Consider the following 22,658-nt stretch of genomic DNA (forward strand, 5'->3'; position numbering starts at 1 on the left):
TCATCAACACAAGTCCCCAGGCTGAGAGGCACCTTTAGGATCCTCTCCTGAGGATTCTTATCATTTTTTCACAGTGAGTCCCTTTGCAGAACAATGTGTTTACATGTCTCAAATAAAAGAAGAAAACAAAGAAAACCAGTTATATTGAAATATATTGAAATACAGTTCATTCCATGCCCCCATGTCCTCCGCCCCAGTCTAGACTAAAGGTTCCCTCCTTTCTGTTTTTATATAGATGAAGAAACAAGATTTCTATACAGAATCAAAGCTAAATGATTTCCTTAAGGTCATACTGTTAACAGGAATCAAACTGGAGTTGGAGTTATTCTCCAGACTACTGATCCAAATCTCTTTGCTTGTATCACACATTTGCATTTTAAAAGCAAAAGTGTAAATGACTCCATGGGTAGACTCTGTGCAGTCTGCCTAGGAAAGCACTTAGCACTGTCTCTCTCCTTTCGGGCCACCCCATGCTCCCTCTCAGGTGGTGCCTTCGCCTGTAAGCACGGCTTTTATTTGTTATTCTGGTGCTGCTGCTGCTAAGTCACTTCAGTTGTGTCCGACTCTGTGTGAGCCCATAGACGGCAGCCCACCAGGCTCCCCCGTCCCTGGGATTCTCCAGGCAAGAACACTGGAGTGGGTTGCCATGCCCTCCTCCAGGGGATCTCCCCAACCCAGGGATCCAGCCTGCGCCTCTTATATCTCCTGCATTGGCAGGTGGATTCTTTACCACTAGCACTACCTGGCAAGGACTGAGGTACATAAAATGACCCAGTGTTCCCATCCAGGTGGTGAGTTTCTTTTTTGCAGCAGCCCAGACTTACTTTGTGTATCCTCTCTCTGACCACTGCCCCGCTTCCCCCTCCTCCCCCACCCAAAGACCTCACAGAGCAGAATGGTCCCTATGTCAGCCAGGGAGTTGGACTTGGGAGATGTTTTCAGAGCACCAGACCAGAGAGGAAGGGAAGGTCAGAGTAGCCAGATGAGGTTCCAGGAGTGCATGCGTACCATCTGTGGGGCAGAAAAAGAATTCTTACTGGGCTCTCTTTTCCTGTTTTAAAATTTTGGCCCCTTTCCCATCTCATTTTTTTTCCTTTCCAGAGCTCTTGCATAAGCCAGCTATAAATACATTCTTAAAGCCTTATGTTTCATGCCTCTTAGATGTTCCCAGAAATTAGTTTTCACTTGGGCAGGGAGGAAGCTGTGAGGTTGTTCTCTGATCTCTCAAAATCCCCCAGAATTGTCGCCTTTATTGCACAGAGCTAATGGGCTTGGAACAGAATTATGTCTTCAGTCGCATGACTCAGACTCTCAGGGTGATGTGGAATGCGTTGCTGTTTCCTCTCATTTCAGTTTGAATCAGAAACTGCAACTAGAACAGGAGAAGCTCAGTTCTGATTATAACAAGCTGAAAATAGAGGACCAAGAGAGAGAAATGAAACTGGAAAAGCTCTTGTGAGTATGCTTTAAATATTTCCTCTATTTTCTCTCATCCCCATGAAATCTCTGCCAGTCCACACTGGTGATTCAGGTACCAAGATATTCAGGTTGCTGCTGCTGCTAAGTCGCTTCAGTCATGTCCGACTCTGTGCGACCCTATAGACAGCAGCCCACCAGGCTCCCCCGTCCCTGGGATTCTCCAGGCAAGGACACTGGAGTGGGTTGCCATTTCCTCCTCCAATGCATGAAAGTGAAAAGTGAAAGTGAAGTTGCTCAGTCGTGTCTGACTCGTAGCGGCCCCATGGACTGCAGCCCACCAGGCTCCTCCATCCATGGGATTTTCCAGGCAAGAGTACTGGAGTGGGGTGCCATTGCCTTCTCCAGATATTCAGGTTAGGTTGGGCCAATTTAAGAACAGACCCTGAGTTGGTGAGTTGGTTTGTTTTGTTGATTTATCTGCAGATGCATGGTGTCTGTGAAAATCTCTGATGCCCCTTTGGTGGTTCATGGTTCCTTTCTGTTTTATAGATTGCTCAATGATAAAAGGGAGCAAGCCAGAGAGGACCTCAAAGGGCTGGAGGAGACAGTGGTATGTTGACGTGTTTCCCAACTCATTTTAGTCTCAAAGACCAGATTAGTTTATGATCTTTTGAATTTGTTTCTTCTAAAATTTTATCTGTGCATGCCCTTCTTGAGTATCATTTTAAACATAAAACTTCCTATGGAAACATGAGAGCTGTAGAATTTATTCCCCAGGTCTTGGCACAGTGACTAACCATCCAGCCATCCTTAGGAGTGTAACCCTGGTGTCCTGATGAGATTTAAACTCAACTCAGTGTCTGCACTTTTGCTGCCTCTTGTACATTGTGTTTACTTCCATTTTACAGTCAGTGGATATTTGTTGAGCACCTGCTAAGGACTGTTTTTTTTAGGTGCTTGGGTTGCATCAATACACAACAGACAAGAGGGTGTCCCTTGTGAAGCTGTCCTTCACTTGGGGAAGACAGATAGTGAACAATAAGGAGGTAGATCGTGGTCTCCATTAGATGGTTATAGAAGGGGCACAGGCCCCACTGGGAAGTAACATTTGAGCAGGAACTTAAATAGGAAAACGAAGGAGCCGTGGGGATATCTGGAGGAGGAGCCTGTGCCAAGGCCCTGAGGTCAGCCCACGACCCACATTTGGGGAACAGCAGGGAGATCAGTCTGTCTGTGGCCAAGAGGAGAGGTGGTAGGAGGCAGGCACAGAGAGGTCAAGACAGAAGGGGAGCCAGGCCAGATTCGGCCTTGAGACCTGCAGGGTTTGTGGCGGAGGAGTGGCAGGTCCACTTCCCTGTGGAAGAAGGGCTTGCCATGTGAGACCCTGGTTGCTTTGCTCTGTCCTACATCTGAATTCATTGGGTTTGTCTCCTGGTCTGCTTCTGTTTTATTTGCCCTTGGGGGTGGCTGCCTGGTGCCAAGGGCTCTCAAGAGCCCTTCAAAGTGCCATACAGCCTGTGTTAGAAGACAGACATCCCGACATAGTTTCTAAATCTGGTGAAAACACATCCAGTCATTGCACATGACATATTGCTTAGATATAGGCAAGCATACTGGTTCCATCCATACGTCATGTGAGCTATTGCAGGACTGAACCAGAATCCAGGAATTCGGTGACCCCAGACTGGAAGCAGGTGATTGATCAGGGCTGGACCTGAGGCTGTGCTCGGGCCCCTGGGTGAGAGTTGGCTACTCCTCAAGGGTGGATGGGGGCTCAAAGGGCACAAACTGTTCAGAACAGAAGTAGAATGACTGTTGAGAGAAGTTGGGCCTCTTGAGCCTGGTGAAGACAGTGGACAGAGCGGCTGGAGGGGAAACGGAAATGAAGCCATGAAGTTGCTTTATCTGTGTCTGTTTTCCTGGAGAAGTGATACTCACAATCATAGATAGTTTATAACAATTCAGAAAAATATTGACCATTAAAATGTTCCTATATTCCCACCAGCCGGAGGTCAGTATTTCCATATCTTCTTTACACTCGCGTGCTCTCTCTCACAGTCCATCACCTAGCACACCTTTCCTGCTCACACCTAGAAACTCACTGTTTACCTCTCTCCCTCTCATGGTCTCACCCACACTTGGGCATAATTGCTTGTTCTCACTCACTCACATGTCTTCACATACACTCACAGCCACAGGTCCCCACTATCACATGCTCATGCCTGTATTCATCCATTCACAAGCTTACACACTCAGCACATCCCCATCACATGCTGACACACACATGCACAGACACCCGTGACCATCCACATACTCTCACTGGCATACTCTCACTTCTGCTCATTCACTCTCACAACCCCCTCACGTCCACTCACAGACCTCCCAGACTCACAAGCTTTCTCTCTTTTATACTTACATGTGAGCATGTTATTTTGCTCTGTTGAATGCATTTTTTTCGTTTTTTGGGGGAGGGTGTGTGTGTGTGCTCAGCTTGTGGAATCTTAGTTCCCCAACCAAGAATTGAGCCTGTGCCCCCTGCAATGGAAGCGTGCTGTCCTAACCACTGGACCACCAGAGAATTTGCTTGAATATGTTTTTAACAACACCTTTTCCTCACTAGCCTCCTCAGATACACTGGTTCTCCCTGCCACACCCACATTCCTACCCTTGCATCCATTCCCCACCCCCACCCCCACACCATACACACACTCAGACACTCAGTCCCTCACACGTGGACAGACTCACCAATACAGCCTCCCATGAGCTCTCGCTCTCCATCCATGTACACACACACGCATCACACACCAACATTTCAGTCCCCACACTGGAGCTCCGTAGTCTGTGCCAGTCTAGACACGGGTGTTACTACTTATCCTTCCATCACATCCTCCCCACGCTGTCAGTGTTCCTCAGAGGTGGCTCACTGTCTTTGGCTGACCCTTCCTGATCCTCAGCTCAAGCTGCTCTGCCTCCTGGAGTGTCTGGGAAAGGTCAGGGTGGGACCTGCCACGAGGGACCAAGGTCTGTAAAGCCCACTCCAGGGGCGACATTTGGGAAGGCCAGCCGGCCAGTGGGGATGTCTCTGGGACCCCAGGCAGCCCTCTGGCTTTAGCAGGACACTTTGTGTGGACTCTGGGGCTGGACCCCTCCTCCTTCTGTGTTGGTAAACCTTGTGTCTCCACCGCTCGGGTCCCACCCTCACCGTGACAGGAAGCTGAGCCCTGACTTTTACACGGAGGGCAACACCTGTGCTGGGAGAGACCTGAAGGAAAGCAGTCAGGGTGGAGGAAGAAGTAATGCACGTGATGGAGGACAATTCATGGCCCCAGGAAGCCAAATGGGAGTTGCCTAGGCATACATGTGTGGCTTATCAACCATCTCCAAGGTCTGAACTGCCTGTGTTAAACTGTTTATAGAAGTTACCCAAAACCAAATGAGAATGAGAGTCACCAAGCTCAGGACTCTGGACTGTGTGGTGTTTGCCCCTGAAGAATCGCCTGGCCCTTTGACAAGGCAGCTAGGTCTTCTCTTCTCATTTCCCTGTGGGGTGGTGGTGTTTTTCATGGCAAGTATTTTCTGTGATTATAGTTCAGTCATTAATCAACTACCTGAAGCAGGAAGGAGAGCTCGCAGAGCAGAGGGCCAGGATTGAGCTCCCTGGGACAGAGGCGCAGACAGCGTGGCGGTGTCACTGACAGCGTGGAGCTGTCCCCGCCACGCCCCCATCTGCTAGCTGGCGGCTCCACCCCAGACATGCACTGTGCAGGGCGTTCCCAACAGCAGGCCCGCTGGGCCTCCCGCAGAAAGTAATTTGCCTCATCTGAGAAGGCAATTGACTTTAGTTGCTTTTTATTTCAGCACTATTATGGAATTGGACCCAGTAATAAGACCTAAAATTAATATAGAACCTTTATTCTATAGCCTGGCCCTTAGCCTGGTGAATGATGCCAGGAACCTGGAAATGCCAGGGGTTAGACCCTCCTGTTTGGAGCCTGTTTTGTCCTTTTTTCTATGAGCTTCTGTTAGTTCCATCCCTTGACATTCTGTGTGAGAGTAGGTCAATTTTAACAAATTGAAAAATACAAATTCGAGTGTATTTCTGTCCTCATAGGAAAATATTTTTCACAGAACTGGTTGTAGGTCTTGTGGTGAATGCATGGAGACTTAAATGGAAGGAAACATTTAGGTTTTCTGACTCTGTTAACAGAGGGCACCAGGTTTGACTCAGACCTTTGTCTTAGCAATCTAATTCCTAAGTGTTCATTAGTAGAAAATAATCCAGAATTAAGGGGGAAAAAATGCTCCCAAGAAGTTAACAAGAGGAAAATTATAGCAACAACAAAAGGAAACAATAAAAGCCTAATGAAATAGCTGCCAACTATGATGCATCAATAAAGTAATACTAGCTAATATTTATTGAACACTTACTATGTGCCAGAAACTGTTGTAAGAGTTTTATAAGAATAATCTCATTTAATCTTGATAACAACAACTATGAGGCAACTACTGTTTTTATCCTCATGTTACAGATAAGAAAGCACAGGAAGGTTAGATACTTTGCCCAGGGTCACCAGGTGGAATGTCCATTAGCTCAGTGATGTGAGGCAAAAAAAGCTTATTATGGATCAGGGCCAGAGGGGTGTGGAAGCATGAAAAATGTTGGTCGGCTCGGGTGGGAGAAATTGCGGCTAACTTTTCATTAAAACTTGTTGGCATTTTGTGTACACCAATAAATTAGAGTGAAAAAAGAGTCCATTCTGTTATAACATAGCTCACTAGGAATTTTTATGAGAAAGCTTGCAAGTTTTCGTGGTTAAAGGGAGGAAAATGTTCTACTTAAAACAGAGCAAACGAGCAGGCTTTGGTGTAGTTTCCATATCTTTGTTTGAGTTCCCAGGCTCTGTACCTTGGGGTAGCCCTGGGAAGATGCCAGGTGGAAGGGGGGAGCACGAGGGTGGGCAGGTCACAGGAAGCAGAGGGCCCCATGGCCTTGACCGGCGGCTTGCAGAGCTTTGTGGAGGCATCTGGGGTTGGTGGTCTGGTGCCAATGGTGTCATAAACTGTGTGCCTTCATTTAAGTGGTGTTTTAACGATCTTCTCTTCCAGTCTCGAGAACTGCAGACTCTGCACAACCTCCGTAAACTCTTTGTCCAGGATCTGACTGCGCGGGTTAAAAAGGTGAGTTCTAATTCACGTGAATGGGATTGAGGAGAAACGAAAAGTTGGCCAGAAGAATCATTTTCAGTTGCTTAAATCATTATCACTTGCTTAAATCCTAGCTGGTGATGCTTAAAAATTACTCATACCAGAGAATGTGATTAAAAGAATGTGCCAGAGGGGGGAAAATACTTGGGAACATTTTTCCATCTGACTTTTCGTTCTTAGTGAAAGGAAGCTATCATCCTTTCCTTGGCCTTTATTTCAAAGGAACACATATTTATCTGGTTGCAGTGTGAAAACCTCTGAGTGACGCAGGGAAAACCCAGAGGGCTCTCAGTAGACAGCCTGGCCCTTAGCCTGGTGAATGATGCCAGGAACCTGGAAATGCCAGGGGTTAGACCCTCCTGTTTCCCTGTTAGGAGGCTGTGAGGGGCTGGGCCAGAGTGTATGAAGCACTTTAACATCCCGTGTCTTGCCTCCTGTCCCCAGCAGCCACGTAATTGGTCCTTTGTGTTCTGTTTTATGGTTGTGGAAATGGGCTCCGCTGACCTGAGATCACAGAGCTGGGGAGAGCCAGAGATAGGACTGAAATCCAGGTCGGTGTGACTTCTGAGTCTGAGCATTTTGTGCCACATGCAGTGGTGATCTTGGGGAATTGCCAAATGGTGAACCCCCAGAGCAGCTAGTAGAGGTCTCAGGAGGGAGGAGGGAGAAGCAGCAAGGAGGCTTTTGAAAAAGCGATGGATGAGGAGCAGTCAGCAAACCCAGAGGTAATAGGATGGACAGAGGTGTATTTAAGTGTGTGCATGGGGGTCTGTGTGCAGGAGCCAGGGAAAAGAGATGAAGTATATTATTTAAGGGAAAAAAAAGAGGAGGTGATTGATAGGGTCAGATCTGAGAAGATAGAATTGATAGCATGCTGCTGCTGCTGCTAAGTCACTTTAGTCGTGTCTGACTCTGTGCGACCCCATAGACGGCAGCCCACCAGGCTCCCCCGTCCCTGGGATTCTCCAGGCAAGAACACTAGAGTGGGTTGCCATTTCCTTCTCCAATGCATGAAAGTGAAAAGTGAAAGTGAAGACGCTCAGTCGACTTCAGGCTCCTCCATTCATGGGATTTTCCAGGCAAGAGTACTGGAGTGGGGTGCCACTGCCTTCTCCGAATTGATGGCATAGAAGAGTATATATGGCTTGGTAAATGGAAGGGACACACTTTCCCAGAGAGGAGAAGTGGAGAAACCAGACATTAGTAGGGAAATATATGACAGGGGAAAAGATACATTCAACGACTCTGACTTTCTCAGTTAATGTGGAGAAGGAGGAAGAGAATGGGGAGGCCATGGAGGCTGGAGGAGGCTTGGGCAGCTGTGAGGGATTTGCTGGAGATAAGCAAAAGGATGCTGAGCAGTGGTGGGAGTGTCCAGATGAGGTTCAGAGCATGGATTTGCCTTGGCACTTGGCAGCATGATTCTAGTGAGTTTGGAGGGCTGGAAATCAAAATAAGGAAAGAGAGTGGAGAATGATGGGAGATTTCAAGGCCTGAGTGGCAGGGATCAGGAAGGTAGGTAGTGACCACAATCATCAACATAGAAATGATCAGAGGACCTGGACTGGGGAGTAAAGAGAGGCCAGAGCAGGGGTGATGAAGACAGAGACTAGGGAGATTATGATAAGAACTGGAAAGACTCAGCTTGGGGGAGGAAGTATTCCAAGGAGGATGCAGAGCTTGGGACCAGATTTCAGGATGTAAGACTCTCTAGGGAGGATCTGCTCTTAGACCAGTGGTTCTCAAAGTGTGGTCACCTGGCCAGCAGCACTCGCATCACGTAAGAACTTGCTGGATGTGCAGGTTCTCAGACCCACCCTGGATCCACTGACTCAGAGACTTGGGTCAGTGAAAGTCGCTCAGTCGGGTCCGACTCTTTGCAACCCCATGGACTATACAGTCCATTGAATTCTCCAAGCCAGAATACAGAAGTGGGTAGCCTATCCTTTCTCCAGTGGATCTTCCTGACCCAGGAATCGAACTGGGGTCTCCTGCATTGCAGGCAGATTCTTTACCAACTGAGCTATTAGGGAAAGCCCTAGAGCTTGGGACCAGACTAAAGACTTGGGTGGGGCCCATCAATCTGAGTTTTAACAAACCTTCTGAGTTTAAGAGCCCTAGATTTAGACGCAGGAGACAGGTTTGAGATGCTCGTATGGCCACCACCTCTCAGAAAGAGTGACGATATCTTTTGTAATCAGACAAAATAAGCATGCTTTGCCATTTTTAGACTCCAGGATGTGTTTGTACATGTATTTCCTAACTTATGTGGCCACTCAGCTTGGAAGTGTTGGGAGAATAGTGCTTTTGTTAATCTCAAGATCTGATAAATTTTGAGTGTCGATCCAGCACAGCACACAGATGGCCTGACTGGTCTGGGACGGATTCATTAAATAATTTGATGTAATTGAAAGCTGAAGGGACAAGCAGAGACCATGGAGACTGCCCAGTGGGACCACAGACACTTTCCCGCAGCTTGATGACTCATTATCTCACTTGTGATGTTTTTAAATCAAATTTAGGTCTTGGGCTTATGTTTTCCCATTAGTTCTTCTTAATGAGTTTTGAAACACTTCCTTTTGAAAAGAAAAGTGTCTGTTCACCTACCTGCAAGGGAGAGGTATATTCACAAAGAGAACTGTATCTAATCTGTATCTTTCAAAAGTAGATTGCAGTATTTTTGGTCAGCTATCTAAAAAATAGAATGTTTGATACCAATAAAGGGAATTAATTGGGAACACTGTTGAGTCTCAACTTCTAGAACCTCGATTTTCATTTTCAGAATAAACCTTTAGTAGGATCGGGGATTTCTTCCCAAGGATATTTAGAATGGCTCTTCCACATGATGCTGGGGCTGCGGGTGGGCAGTTTGGAGGCTGATTCTCCTGACCCCTTGTGTTGATACAGAGTGTAGAGCTGGACAGTGATGATGGAGGAGGCAGTGCTGCCCAGAAGCAGAAAATTTCCTTCCTGGAGAATAACCTGGAGCAACTCACCAAGGTTCACAAACAGGTAGGAGGGCTGTGCCAGCCTGCCACTGCTTCTTCTCCCCTGGAAAGGAGACTCGCTGCATTTGGCTCCCCTGAGGGAGGCGCTCTGATACGGAAGGGGAAAGGACTACAGCGTCCCCAGAGCATCAGTGTCAGAAGGGACCTTGAACTTAGTCTTCAGTGACTTCCTTTGTCTATAAAATACTTTCTTTGAAGGAATCCAAATATAAAGAATTGTGTGTGAGCTCTCTGGGGTTTGGGGAGCAGGGTGTTCAGTCGTGTCTTTTCATTCTGCCTCCCTTTCCAGCCTCTGAGCCCAGCTGGCCCCGGTGTGTCCCGTGATGCTTTTGAGGACATTCTGTAGACCCAAAGACTCCACAGAACACGAAGCAGAGGACACTGAGCTGGTTCAGGCTTCCTGTCTCTAGAGACGAGAAACAGACTAGGAGGGGAAGCCACTGGCTCCATCCCACAAGTGGGAGAACTGGGGCGGGCACCAGCTCTGCTCTGTTTCTTGGGCATCCTCTCAGGTTCCCGCGACACCCCGGAGTTTGTTTAGAGCGACAGAGAGCAATACCCATGTCCAAACCCTGATGATTTAGGCAGGTTGTTTGTCTCCTTTCTGTTTATTTTTTAAAATTTGCTTTTAATTGAAAGATAATTGCTTTACAGTATTGTGCTGGTTTCTGTCATACATCAACATGAATGAGCCATAGGTGTACACATGTCCCCTTCCTCTTGGCCCTCTCCTTTCTGTTTAAATGCGGAAATGTTCATGATGGTTTCCCCTAAATCCTCAAGATTTGGGATCTGAAAAAAGTGGTTCAGCTTTGCAATGGACCACATACTCTAGGGGATGTCATTGCTCTTTGACTTGTTACATGCTCTTCAACATTACTCATGATGGCACTTTTGCCCAAAGGGAGTATGACAGATTCAATGTGGTTGAAGTCATTCAAGCAAATTGTTGATGAGAAACAGAAAAGCAGAAACTGCTGGGCACTTGAAATGGAGCTCTGAAGTTCATTAATTATTTTATTCATGAATTCAGTGAATATTTATTAAAAACCTACTCTGTACCAGGCACTGGGGCTGGGACTGGGTGGGGAGAAAGGGGTAAAGAAAACAGGTGTGGACCTAGCAATAGTTCAACCCATATAGCACTCCTGATTTTCAAAGCTTTTCCTGATCCACTTGCATTCCCACAATGGTCCTTTTATGTGGTATGTGGACTTAATGGTGGTTGAATGACTCATACCTGGTCAGATGACCAGGAGAGAACAGAACTGGCTTTTGGCCCATCCTTCACCTAGGGTGAGTCTGTTCCTTCTGAATTGAGAGTCTTAGATCATAAAGAATGAGCAGTATTCCTGAGTTACTTAGACCCTGGGTACATTCCAAACCTTGTGCTGGTGTGGACAGCGTGGTCCTCTCTGAAGGAGGCCTTCAGAGAGCTCTAGAACATGAATGCCTTTCATAGAGCATGTCTGAACTGGCTTCACGTTTCTTAGCTTTCACATCGGAGTAGTCAATTTTCTCCTGCAAGTTCCCCCTCACCCCTCAAACAAAAGAGGAAGCAAATCCCACCCAAGCCTGAATGTTTCCCACAGTTGGAAATGGCTTCTAATTCTAGCCTACTCCCCTCTCCACTTTCTCCAAACTGTGAATACTGTGTTTGGCAAATCTGAGTCTCGGGATGTTGGATTTTTATTCCCCTCGGGTGCTCCCAGAGTTTATGGTCTTACGCACTTTCCAGAACAACCTGGCAGGGGGTGGCGGTTCTAACTGCTCCTTTGTGGCCTTCTCAGCCCCCAGCACGGGGTCTGCTGCTCCTGCCTCCCCTTCCGCTAACTCCCCACCTCTTCCTTCCCTGCAGCTGGTCCGGGACAATGCAGACCTGCGCTGTGAGCTGCCCAAGCTGGAGAAGCGCCTGCGCGCCACGGCCGAGCGCGTGAAGGCGCTGGAGAGCGCGCTGAAGGAGGCCAAGGAGAATGCCATGCGGGACCGCAAGCGCTACCAGCAGGAGGTGGACCGCATCAAGGAGGCCGTGCGGGCCAAGAACATGGCCAGGAGGGCTCACTCGGCCCAGATCGGTACGTGCGCCTGCACCCGGGCCCTTGATATAAGGTGAGGGCTCCGTGGGCCAGATGCCCTGTGCAGGCCAGCTGGGGCCTCCCAGCACCCAGCGTCCATCCTGGGAAGATGGGATCACCAGATGCGTGCTTCCTTGAGATTCCAGAGGACATGGTGATCTTCAAAATTACCGAGCTGACCAAAGAAGCCAGCAAGTCCTGGTTACAGGCAGAGGGGTTTAGCTGTAAACAGAGATACACTCTCCCAGCGATACCAGAATATATGCAGAATATATGGCTTGCTCAGCAAAGCCTGCAGGCCCCTTGTGGTTTGCACCTGGCAGAACCATGAAGGAGCTGCATGTAGCTAGAAGCCTCAGGGAGAGCCTCTTGCAAGTACAGGTTTGGAAATACCCTGGAGAGAGCCAGGCCCGGCATCAGTGAGTGCATGGGGGGTTGGACATCCAGCCCCTTCCATGCCTGGATTTGGATGTCTACCTGCAAAGACTGAGAGCGTAGCTGTTGAGTCATAGTTCCTGGGATAGAGCCATAGGAGGAAAAGAGATTTAGGGGTGTTCTCTAGAGAGCATTTTTTCTTCTTCTTACATGGAAATATCTCCAATAATATGTAATAATATTTCTTATCAGATACTGCTCTGCATATGTTTGGGAAACCAGCAGCTCCTTGTTTCTAGTTTTAAGATCATAGATTAGTGCTTCACTGCGTTTATTGGATTTTTATACCCTTGGAAAATCTCCTGAAACCTGTGGACCTCTTCCCCTAAAAATGCATCATAGACAGAATTCTGCATCCAGTTTTAGGGAGATGCTGTTGGAACTCATCGGGACCTATGGATCTGCCTCAGATAAAACTGAAAGTCTGTTGTCTCTAATTTTCATTAATCAGAATTGAAGTAACTGATATATATTGGGTGGCTTGGATTAGCTAAGTGTGCTAATAGAAGGGCAAACCTCCTGTCTTCAGAAAAGTCTGGTATCTGATAAGAATTGCAATGTTGATGAGAAGATTGTGCCTTTTGGTTTTTGCATGTGACCAGGAGGTATCTGGATGCAGCTGTGTAAGCCCTTTCTGAATGTCTCTTCTCTCTTTTCTGTCTGTTGGACACAGCCAAGCCCATCCGCCCTGGACACTACCCTGCATCATCTCCAACGGCAGTCCACACCATCCGAGGGGGAGGAGGTGGCTCTTCAAGCTCCACTCACCACCAGAAATAAATATGAAGTGAGTCCCTGGTGTTGGGTGGCTTCTGTCCGGGGCAACACCAGGGGCTCTCCTCGCCTCTGCCAGGAGCTCAGCCCCCCGTGTGTAGACAGCTCAGCTCCGCCTAGCACAAGCCCTGGGCCTTCAGGTTATTGGGGGCTTGCGTTTACCCCCAACTCAGTCTAGAGCCTTTGGGTCTTCCAGCTCAGGCCACCTGGTGCTGGGACCCTCTGGAGGTGGGGAGGGCGTGGTGAATGAGTCGTGCCAGCCTCCTTTTGTCTGTGGGACTCCCCTCTGTAGCTGGCATCCGCAATGGCATTACCTGTTTGTCAGGTGCTTTTGCCCAGAGCAGGCAGACATGGGTGGTTGCTCTAAGTCTCAGGAACCAAACCTAAGAAAGAGCCAGATAATCGAAAGTCATGTGTTTATAATTACTACCTGAACTCAACAAATGGGGTTTTAAAGAATTGTGCAAATTTTCATCTAGCTAAGTCTGGACCACTTTTTTTCTTTGAGATGCTGGTCTGAAAACTGCTCTTCTCACAATCCACATGCCTGACTTGGCTGTACCATGTCAGCACAAAGGAAAAAGTGGTGTGCTTGAGAAAAGAGAGGGCAGTACAGGCCTGTCCTCTTGTGCTTGAGGGAAAGAGTTTACTGGTTGGGCAGGGCAGAGAGACAGCTCGGTGGACAGAAAACTCTGTTTAGAGAAACTGACTTCATGCCAGTAACATATAGATGGGAGGAGGTGGCTCCTAATGCTGACCGTGGACTCTGAACCCTCACTAGGAGAGCTTGCAAAATGGGTGAGCTTGGCGACAAAACCGCAATGATCGGGGCAAGTCAAGAAAGAGCGGGTCCACATTTAGCCTTCCCTGATAGCTCAGTTGGTACAGAATCCACCTGAAATGCAGGAGACCCTGGTTCGATCCCTGGGTTGGGAAGATCCCTTGGAGAAGGGAAAGGCTACCCACTCCAGTATTCTGACGTGGAGAATTCCATAGGATCCCAGAGTTGGACCAAGTGACTTTCACTTGCACTTCAAGGCAAGTGAAGATGAAGGGCTGGAGCCCCCCTCACAGGCTACGACAGTATTGTTAAGGCTCAGACAAAACTTCCAAGGAGGAAGCTTTCGCATGGCCTGCCCCAGCAGCATGTCAAGGAGCAGGACACACCATGCCCATGGTGGGCGGTGTGCCCTCTATCTTCTGCTGTATCCTGGAAGGGTGGATGGGAAATTATCTTGGTGATGGGTCACCCTATTCAGATGTGATCTCTGCTTTTAATCAGAAGTGAAGGCAACCCACTCCAGTATTCCTGCCTGGAAAATCCCATGGACAGAGGAGCCTGGCGGGCTATACTCCCTAGGTTGCAGAGTCGCATGTGACTGAGTGACTAAACAACAACAAAGTAAAACTGGATGTGAAAAAATTGTTTTTGACTCCATCTTATTGGTGTTGGGGTTGACACTTGAAGGGAGCTGTAAGAGCAAATTGGGCAACTTAGTTCAGAAAGCCTAATGGGCTCTCGACCTTCGGTGAGTGTCAGCATCACCTAGCATCCAGAGACCCGGGCTCCTTGAAATAGTGTAGGGTTTGGACCTTCATGTTTTCACCACATGCCCCAGGTGACTGCTGCCTGTATGCTCTCACTCAGTTGTGTCCAACTCTAGCGACCCCATGGACTACAGCCGGCCAGGCTCCTCTGTCCGTGGAATTCTCCAGGCAAGAATACTGGAGTAGGTTACCATTTTCTCCTCCAGGGGGTCTTCCCGACCCAGGGATCAAACCCATGTCTCTTGTGTCTCCTGCATTGACAGGAGGGTTCATTACCACTCACACCACCTGGGAAGCCTTTGAGACCTGGTAGCCTAAAGTATCAGAAAGTGGCTTATACAGGATGGATGTTTATTTCTCTGTCACATGAAGGACATTTAAGGGTGGTCTGTCAATGGCTGGGGGAACTGCATAGTGACAAAACTTAGGCTCCCTGACCTCAGCAAGTGCCTCCCTTCCTCACGGTCACCTAATGACTTCTGCAGTCCTAACTGTAGTACCTGTGCTCCATGTTAATATATGATATTTGTTTTTCTCTTTCTGACTTACTTTGCTCTGCATGACAGACTCCGGGTTGATCCATGTCTCTACAAATGACCAAGTTTCGTCCCTTTTTATGGCTGAGTAATATTCCATTGTATACGCATACCATATCTTCTTTATCCGTTCCTCTGTGGATGGACATTTAGCCTGTGTGCTGTGTTGCGCAAGCAGAGAGAGCAGCTGGGGAAAGGTGGAAGCAGCTCATGCAGTTGAATCAGCTTCCTTTAAGTTGCCCTTCCAGAGGTGCCAGCCAGCTCCAGTGCCTGCACCCCTCTGACACAACTGAGACACACGATCACATCTGCTTCAGGGGGGCTGGAGAAGGTGGTCTTTGGCTGGACTCATCACTGCCCCAGATAAGAGCAGTGTTCTCTTGCCTGGAATGATGAGTTTGGATGTTGGATAGGCAGCCAGCACTCTGGTGGTTCTTTTTTTAAAAATTTGTTTGGCTGTGCTGGGTCTTAGTTGCGCTATGTGGGATCTTAGTTCTCTGACCAGGGATCAATCCCTGGCCCCCTGAGTTGGGAATGTGGGGTCTTAACCACGGGGCCACCAGCAGAGTCCTCCCAGCACTCTGTTTATTGAACACACACTCTGCAGCAGCTCTGTGCAAGATGTAATATCTCTATTACCCATTTGGTGGAAGCACCGTGTTCATGTGTGTGCTTGGCTCCAGCAAGCTCCTAAGGAGTGCACCAGCCCAGGGATTCTGGCTCCAGAGACTGCTCAGTGGAAGGTCCCATTCCTCGGGCACTCCCAGAAAGGCCTGTGAGACCCACTTTTATGTAAGATACATACAACCATATGGCAGCCAGCCATCACCCTAGCCTGAAAGTCTCAGAGTCTTGAGACTTTCAACACCTTCAGAGTATAGACGCACCCTCACCCAGCATGGTGATTCGTTTCTTTTGTTTCTAACTCAGAGTGCTAAGAGTGGTTTTGATGATTTTATCTGAAATTGGAACCTTCTCCACCCACCTTATTATCTATTCATATGACTCCCATGGCTGAGTGTTCTCACAACGTCACCAAACAGACCCCATGCAAGTGTCAGGGTGGCGGAGGGGTTAAGGGGCTTGACTTTGGACAGAGACCTGGGTCAGGTGTCAGGCCTTTCGCGTTCTTAATCCAGAGTCAGTCTTGTCATCTGTGAGATGGGGAGAGTCCTTTCCCTGGGCACTGCAGTGATTTGAGGGCTAAATGAGGTCATGCTTCTGAGCGGCTTGGCACATAACGAGTGCTCAACAAAATGGCAGCTGTGGGAGAGGTGAGCAGTGCAAGTTTGGCACAAGGTGGGTGGTTAATGTATGCTGGTTTATGTTATCTTCTAATTCTCATAGTTGTTGCAAAACAGTTTTTAGTCTCTGTAGCAATAGATTATAAGCACTAAGTGGAGAAGGCTGATGTCTGAGTATTCTGTTTGGTGCTGTGACCAGATATAAGGGGTTTAAAATATACTAGCGTGTATTTATCCCCATATTATAAACAACAACATTGACTATTTTTATGAAAATAATTGGGCATTGGTTAGTGGAGTTGAAAAAAAAAAGGATGATAACCAATGGAGTAGGGAATTATAATTGGAACTGAGGAAATGCTGATTAAAAATAAGCTTATTTAAAAAAATAATTGGAGGAAATTCCCTGGCGATCCAGTGGCTAGGACTCTGCTCACTCTCTGCTGAGTGCCTGGGTTTAGTCTTTGGGGAACTGAGATCCTGCAAGCCTCACAGCATGGCTTAAAAAAATAGACATATGGAATTCATTTATTAAGTGGATCAAAGCCTTTTTGAGATGATCTTTTTTGGGTTTTCCTGGTGGCATTGCAGGTAAAGAATCCGCCTGCAATGCAAGAGATGCGGGTTCTATCCGAAGGTCAGGAAGATCCCCTGGAGAAGGGAATGGCTACCCACTCCAGTATTCTTGCCTGGAGAATCCCATGGACAGAGGAGTCTGGTGGGCTATAGTCTATGGAGTCACAGAGAGTTGGACACGACTGAACGACTGACACTTTCTGCTCTTTGGATGCTTGTTCTGAAGTGTGTCTGTCCTGTAGCAACGGTCTCAGCTGCTGATCTTCCCAGCCCTCCTGTTGGAGCCAGAATGGCACCTTCATATTCAGGCAGCATCTGGGTCCCTTTGGGATTTCTTTCCGCTTCATTTCAGGATGCAGAGAATATAGTCACAATGCATCTCTGGGTTTATGCTCAGAGTTTCAGAGCCACCGAAGAGGCCAACGTGTGGAAATCAAAAGAACCCAGGACAGTGCCAGCTTTGATCTCATATTAAAATCTGGGGGCCAGGGTGCCAGCTTTGATCTCATATTAAAATCTGGGGGCCAGGGCTGCTTCAGCAGGATGGGGACCATCTTTTTCAAGCACCAAAACCAGACATGGGGCAGCATGGTGCAGCAGACTGAGGACACGGGGGATGGAATTGGCCACATGTGGGTTCCAGCCCTGACCTTGGCTCTGTTCTTTTGTGACATTGGGCAAGTTGCTTGACTTCTTTTAGCCTCAATTTCTTTATCTGCCAAATGGGATCAGGCATTTTATACTTGCTCTGTACTTGGTTTAACAGTAGAGAGACAAAGGCTCTGTTCTTGTGTACTGACATGCTTGTAGGGGAGAGATAGCAGATAAAGAAGGTAACTGCAAATAGTGGTCAGTGTTCTGAAGAAAATAAGAACAGCTTAATGAAATAAAGATTAGGGACACTTATTTAGGAGAGGGGGTGACTTTTGAGCTGAGAACTAAATGATGAGACATGCCAGCCCCATGGTGATATGTGCACAGACACTCGCTGGAAGGTGGGTCCAGATTGCGGCACGTATGAGGAACCACAGGAAGGCTGATAAGGCTGGAGCACAGAACAGGGGAGAGTATCGTAATTTGGGGAGGGAGATGGAACCAGATAAATTGAGACTGAGATGAGCAGTTTAGAGTGTAAGCTAAGCCTGGGGTTCACTGGGGCCTTTGGGCCTGGGAGTGATGGGACGGGTTCATGACTAGGAAAGGTCTGCGAGAGCTGGACTTTGGAAGAAGGATAGGGGTGGGGTGAGAGTAAGTGCAGGGGACTCCCCTGGGGGTATTATTGCGGATGTCCACTTGGGCGGGTGTCGGGGGAGTAGCCCTGAGCTAGGTGGCGGTAGCAAGTGGTCAGAGTTGGCCTGTGTTAGAGAGCTGAGGGTGGGAGGGTGAGGAGGAGGGGTAGGTGGGAATCAAAGGTGGTCTCTGGGCTGGGGCCCTAGCAACCGGGTAAATATTGGTACCTTTTAGCAATGACTGGGAAAATTGGGCAATGCAGGTTTTATGGAAAAGAGAGCTTGGTGGATTGTGAGATTCCTCTGAGACAACTCAGCCTAGCTCACCATCATGCAGGTATGCTGAGTAGGCAGAAACCTGCAAGCTCAGGCGAGAGGTCAGGTCTGAGGTCATAGAGAGTTATGGTCTGTGGATTGTGTTTAAGACCACATGTCCAGGAGGTCACCTGGAGAAAGGGTGGACAGAGGCAGAGAGTGAGGAAGGTTTGACCAGATCTGGGGACTGGCCAATGGAAAGGGCAGAAAAAGGAGGTAGCAGCGATAAAGGGGCCTGAGGAGGAGAATGTTAGGTTCAGGGAGGCAGAGTGAGGCCCGGGCTCCTAAGGGGAGGTGGTCAGCTTTGCTGAAGGCTGCTCAGAGCTCCAGGGAGATAACCACAGAGACTGATGGTTGTTGGAGGCCCGAGGGCAGAAACCTCAGTTTTAGCACTAAGGGGGCAGCATGGAGCAGAGTGTGGGGGTGGGGAAACAGAGTCAGTACCTGCTTGCGGCTTGGAGTTTTGTTTGAAGCAGCAGAGAAATGGAGGGATGTGAGATTAAGATAGGGTTTGCGTTTTTTTTTTTTTCAATTTTTTTTGGCCGAACTCCACAGCATGTGGGATCTTAGCTCCCTGACCAGGCATCGAACCTGTGTGCCCCCAGCAATGGATGTGTGGACTCTTAACCACTGGACCAGGGAAATCCCTGCTTTTCTTTTTTAAGATGGCAGCTATTACAGCTTATTTATACAGTGATGGTAATAACCCAACTCAGAAGGGAAATTGATAACTTTGCAGCCGGAAGAATTACAGTAGAGAGTATTGGCTTCCTGTGAGAGGCTTTGATCTGAACATAAACGAAGGCAACGCTGTACCCAAGGCAGAATAGAAAGTTCTGGTAAATGGGGCATGCAGGAAGGTGAAAACAGAGCTCGTATTAGTGCTTGTTTTCCTGTGCAAGTAAGTCAAGTCATCTGCTGAGAGGGTTGGGGGACATGGGGTTGCAGGCTGAAGAGAGGTATGAAATAGGCCTCTTGGGTAGTGCTGAGTGCTTATTCCAGGCCCTGCGTTTAATTAAGGTAGACACCGTTTCAGTAGTTGTCCAGCTGCCTGGTACCCAGGGCCCTGGAGCTGGGATTGCTTCCTTTGCTGTGCAGTGTGCACTGGTTCCAGTATATCCACCAGATGGCACAAGTGGGGCATTACTGAAAGCTCGGCCTTTTTCTGAAAGGCTTTTTGAGGCAGAATCCATGGTTTTTTGCTTTTCCTCTCTTATTTCTCAAACTTGAGTAGTAAATAGAGTACTTTTAAGGAAATAAAATTCTCACAGATTCCTGTAGTTAATTTAAATTTATTAGTTTTTAATTTTATCTATTATTTATGTATTATAGTGCAAATTAAAAAAAAGTGTTCACTCCTTAAACTGGTAGATGTTCCACAACTATCAAGTTGAAAAAGATTTACAAAGTAGATTTAAAAAGTCGAAAATCCAAACCACCAACCTTTACTAAGCTTTACTAACTTAACAATGACAGTCTTCTGCTGAAAATAAAGAGCAACGTGACTGTAGTATGTATTGCATTCGGTGGAGTTCATCATGTGTGTCAAGACATGACAGTTCTTTCACCCTCTTTTTCTGTTAAAAATCACTGCAGGATCACCCCTTGCTTTCAAGTCATTCTGTCTTTTCATGGCTGGAATGCCTCATCTTCCCATTGTCTGGATTTTACCTGAAGATGATAAAAGCTGTGACAAGAAGCACCAACTTGGTTTTGGCATAAAGCAGGTGTGGGGCTGAAGTTGGTTACAAGGTAGTCAGCTAGATAATCTAGAAGATGCGTATATCAATGCTTCAGATTTTCATGACAAGGAAAGCATACAGTTGAAAATATAGTGAAAATGAACCAAAGACCTCAGGTGCCTTTCAGTGTTGATGTAGCTGAACACTGTTATTTTGAGGACTGTACATATTTCCTACTGTTCATGGGGTTCTCAAGGCAAGAATATTGAAGTGGTTTGCCATTCCCTTCTCCAGTGGACCACATTCTGTCAGACCATGACCCGCCCATCTTGGGTGGCCCCATACGGCATGGCTTAGTTTCATTGAGTTAGACAAGGCTGTGGTCCTAGTGTGATTAGATTGACTAGTCTTCTGTGATTATGGTTTCAGTGTCTGCCCTCTGATGCCCTCTTGCAACACCTGCCATCTTACTTGGGTTTCTCTTACCTTGGACGTGGGGTATCTCTTCACGGCTGCTCCAGCAAAGCACAGCCGCTGCTCCTTACCTTGGATGAGGGGTATCTCCTCACCGCCACCCCTCCTGACCTTGAACATGGAGTAGCTCCTCTCGGCCCTCCTGTGCCTGCGCAGCCACTGCTCCTTGGACATGGGGTACCTCCTTCCGGCCGCTGTCCCTGACCTCGGGCGTGGGGTAGCTCCTCTAGGCCGCTCTGGTGCCGTCGTAGCCTGGCGCACTGTCATTATGATGCTGTGAAAGTGCTGCACTCAATATGCCAGCAAATTTGGAAAACTCAGCAGTCGCCACAGGACTGGAAAAGGTCAGTTCTCATTCCCAAAGAAAGGCCATGCTGAAGAATGCTCAAACTACCACACAATTGCACTCATCTTACACGCTAGTAAAGTAATGCTTAAAATTCTCCAAGCCAGGCTTCAGCAATATGTGAACCGTGAACTTCCAGATGTTCAAGCTGGTTGTAGAAAAGGCAAAGGAACCAGAGATAAAATTGCCAACATCCACTGGGTCATCGAAAAAGGAAGAGAGTTCCAGAAAAACATCTATTTCTGCTTTATTGACTATACCAAAGCCTTTGACTGTGTGGATCACAATAAACTGTGGAAAATTCTGAAAGACTCAGGAATACCAGATCACCTGACATGCCTCTTGAGAAATCTGTATGCAGGTCAGGAAGCAACAGTTAGAAGTGGACATGGAACAACAGACTGGTTCCAAATAGGAAAAGGAATATGTCAAGGCTGTATATTGTCACCCTGCTTATTTAACTTACACGCAGAGTACATCATGAGAAACGCTGGACTGGAAGAAGCACAAGCTGGAATCAAGATTGCTGGGAGAAATAACAATAACCTCAGATATGCAGATGACACCATCCTTATGGCAGAAAGTGAGGAGGAACTAAAAAGCCTGTTGATGAAAGTGAAAGAGGAGAGTGAAAAAGTTGGCTTAAAGCTCAACATTCAGAAAACGAAGATCATGACATCTGGTCCCATCACTTCATGGGAAATAGATGGGGAAACAGTAGAAACAGTGTCAGACTTTATTTTTCTGGGCTCCAAAATCACTGCAGATGATGATTGCAGCCATGAAATTAAAAGACGTTTACTCCTTGGAAGGAAAGTTATGACCAACCTAGGTAGCATATTCAAAAGCAGAGACATTACTTTGCCAACAAAGGTCCGTCTAGTCAAGGCTATGGTTTTTCCAGTGGTCATGTATGGATGTGAGAGTTGGACTGTGAAGAAAGCTGAGTGCCGAAGAATTGATGCTTTTGAAGTGTGGTGTTGGAGAAGACTCTTGAGAGTCCCTTGGACTGCAAGGAGATCCAGCCAGTCCATTCTGAAGGAGATCAGCCCTGGGATTTCTTTGGAAGGACTGATGCTAAAGCTGAAACTCCAATACTTTGGCCACCTCATGCTAAGAGTTGACTCATTGGAAAAGACTCTGATGCTGGGAGGAATTGGGGACAAGAGGAGAAGGGGACGACAGGATGAGATGGCTGGATGGCATCACTCATCGATGGACATGAGTTTGAGTGAACTCTGGGAGTTGGTGATGGACAGGGAGGCCTGGCATGCTGCAATTCATGGGGTCACAAAGAGTCGGACATGACTGAGCAACTGAACTGAACTGTACACATATTAAAAACTATATATATATATATATATATATATCAGGTCTAGAAATTATATCCTATTTAATAAAGTTTTGATACACTTTGATAAAATATTAGGCAAAATCGTGGTGGTAGAGCCAGAAGGCACTAACTGGGCTCTTGAAGTGCATTTGAGGATGCTTTTTTTTATTAACCACTGTGATTTCATGTTTTGAGGCATAAAGAAAACAGCTCTGGAAAAGCACTTCTGCAGTTTATAGCAGGGTCACCCAGGTGAATGTAACTACAGAAAGCCATTGAAGAGCTCAGGAGTCTGTCCTGACCCCTGGGTCTCTGATTTATGTGACATTCCCTGGATCACTGACAGTCGTTGCAGAGTAGTGCTACCTCTTTCTGGTTTTACTACTTCAGGATCTTATTGTGAGTTTATTTGTTAATTGTTTTTCTTTCTCTTTCTTCTTTTTATAAAAGTTTCTAAGT

The 22,658-nt window shown here is 47.3% G+C and overlaps 1 protein-coding gene across 8 annotated transcripts in view; it reads left to right on the forward strand.

The window, feature by feature from the left end:
• The window catches only part of KIF5C (kinesin family member 5C), a 159,714-nt gene that overhangs the window by 128,632 nt on the left and 8,424 nt on the right, over positions 1-22,658 (forward strand). For 6 of the 8 annotated variants that reach the window (XM_086352621.1, XM_086352637.1, XM_086352631.1 and 3 more), the window contains 6 exons: positions 1,354-1,455; positions 1,969-2,029; positions 6,526-6,597; positions 9,532-9,636; positions 11,491-11,707; positions 12,816-12,929. In XM_086352621.1, the coding sequence (XP_086208747.1) occupies positions 1,354-1,455; positions 1,969-2,029; positions 6,526-6,597; positions 9,532-9,636; positions 11,491-11,707; positions 12,816-12,922 (664 nt within the window). In that variant the 3' untranslated portion in view covers positions 12,923-12,929. The remainder of the gene's footprint in view (positions 1-1,353; positions 1,456-1,968; positions 2,030-6,525; positions 6,598-9,531; positions 9,637-11,490; positions 11,708-12,815; positions 12,930-22,658) is intronic. The other 2 variants (XR_015146033.1, XR_015146034.1) reach the window with 1 other exon arrangement.

This window comes from Bos grunniens, chromosome 2 (assembly GCF_055505025.1).
Source record: "Bos grunniens cultivar Pamir isolate PY7600 chromosome 2, Bosgru_T2T1.0, whole genome shotgun sequence".
Lineage (NCBI taxonomy): Eukaryota > Metazoa > Chordata > Mammalia > Artiodactyla > Bovidae > Bos > Bos grunniens.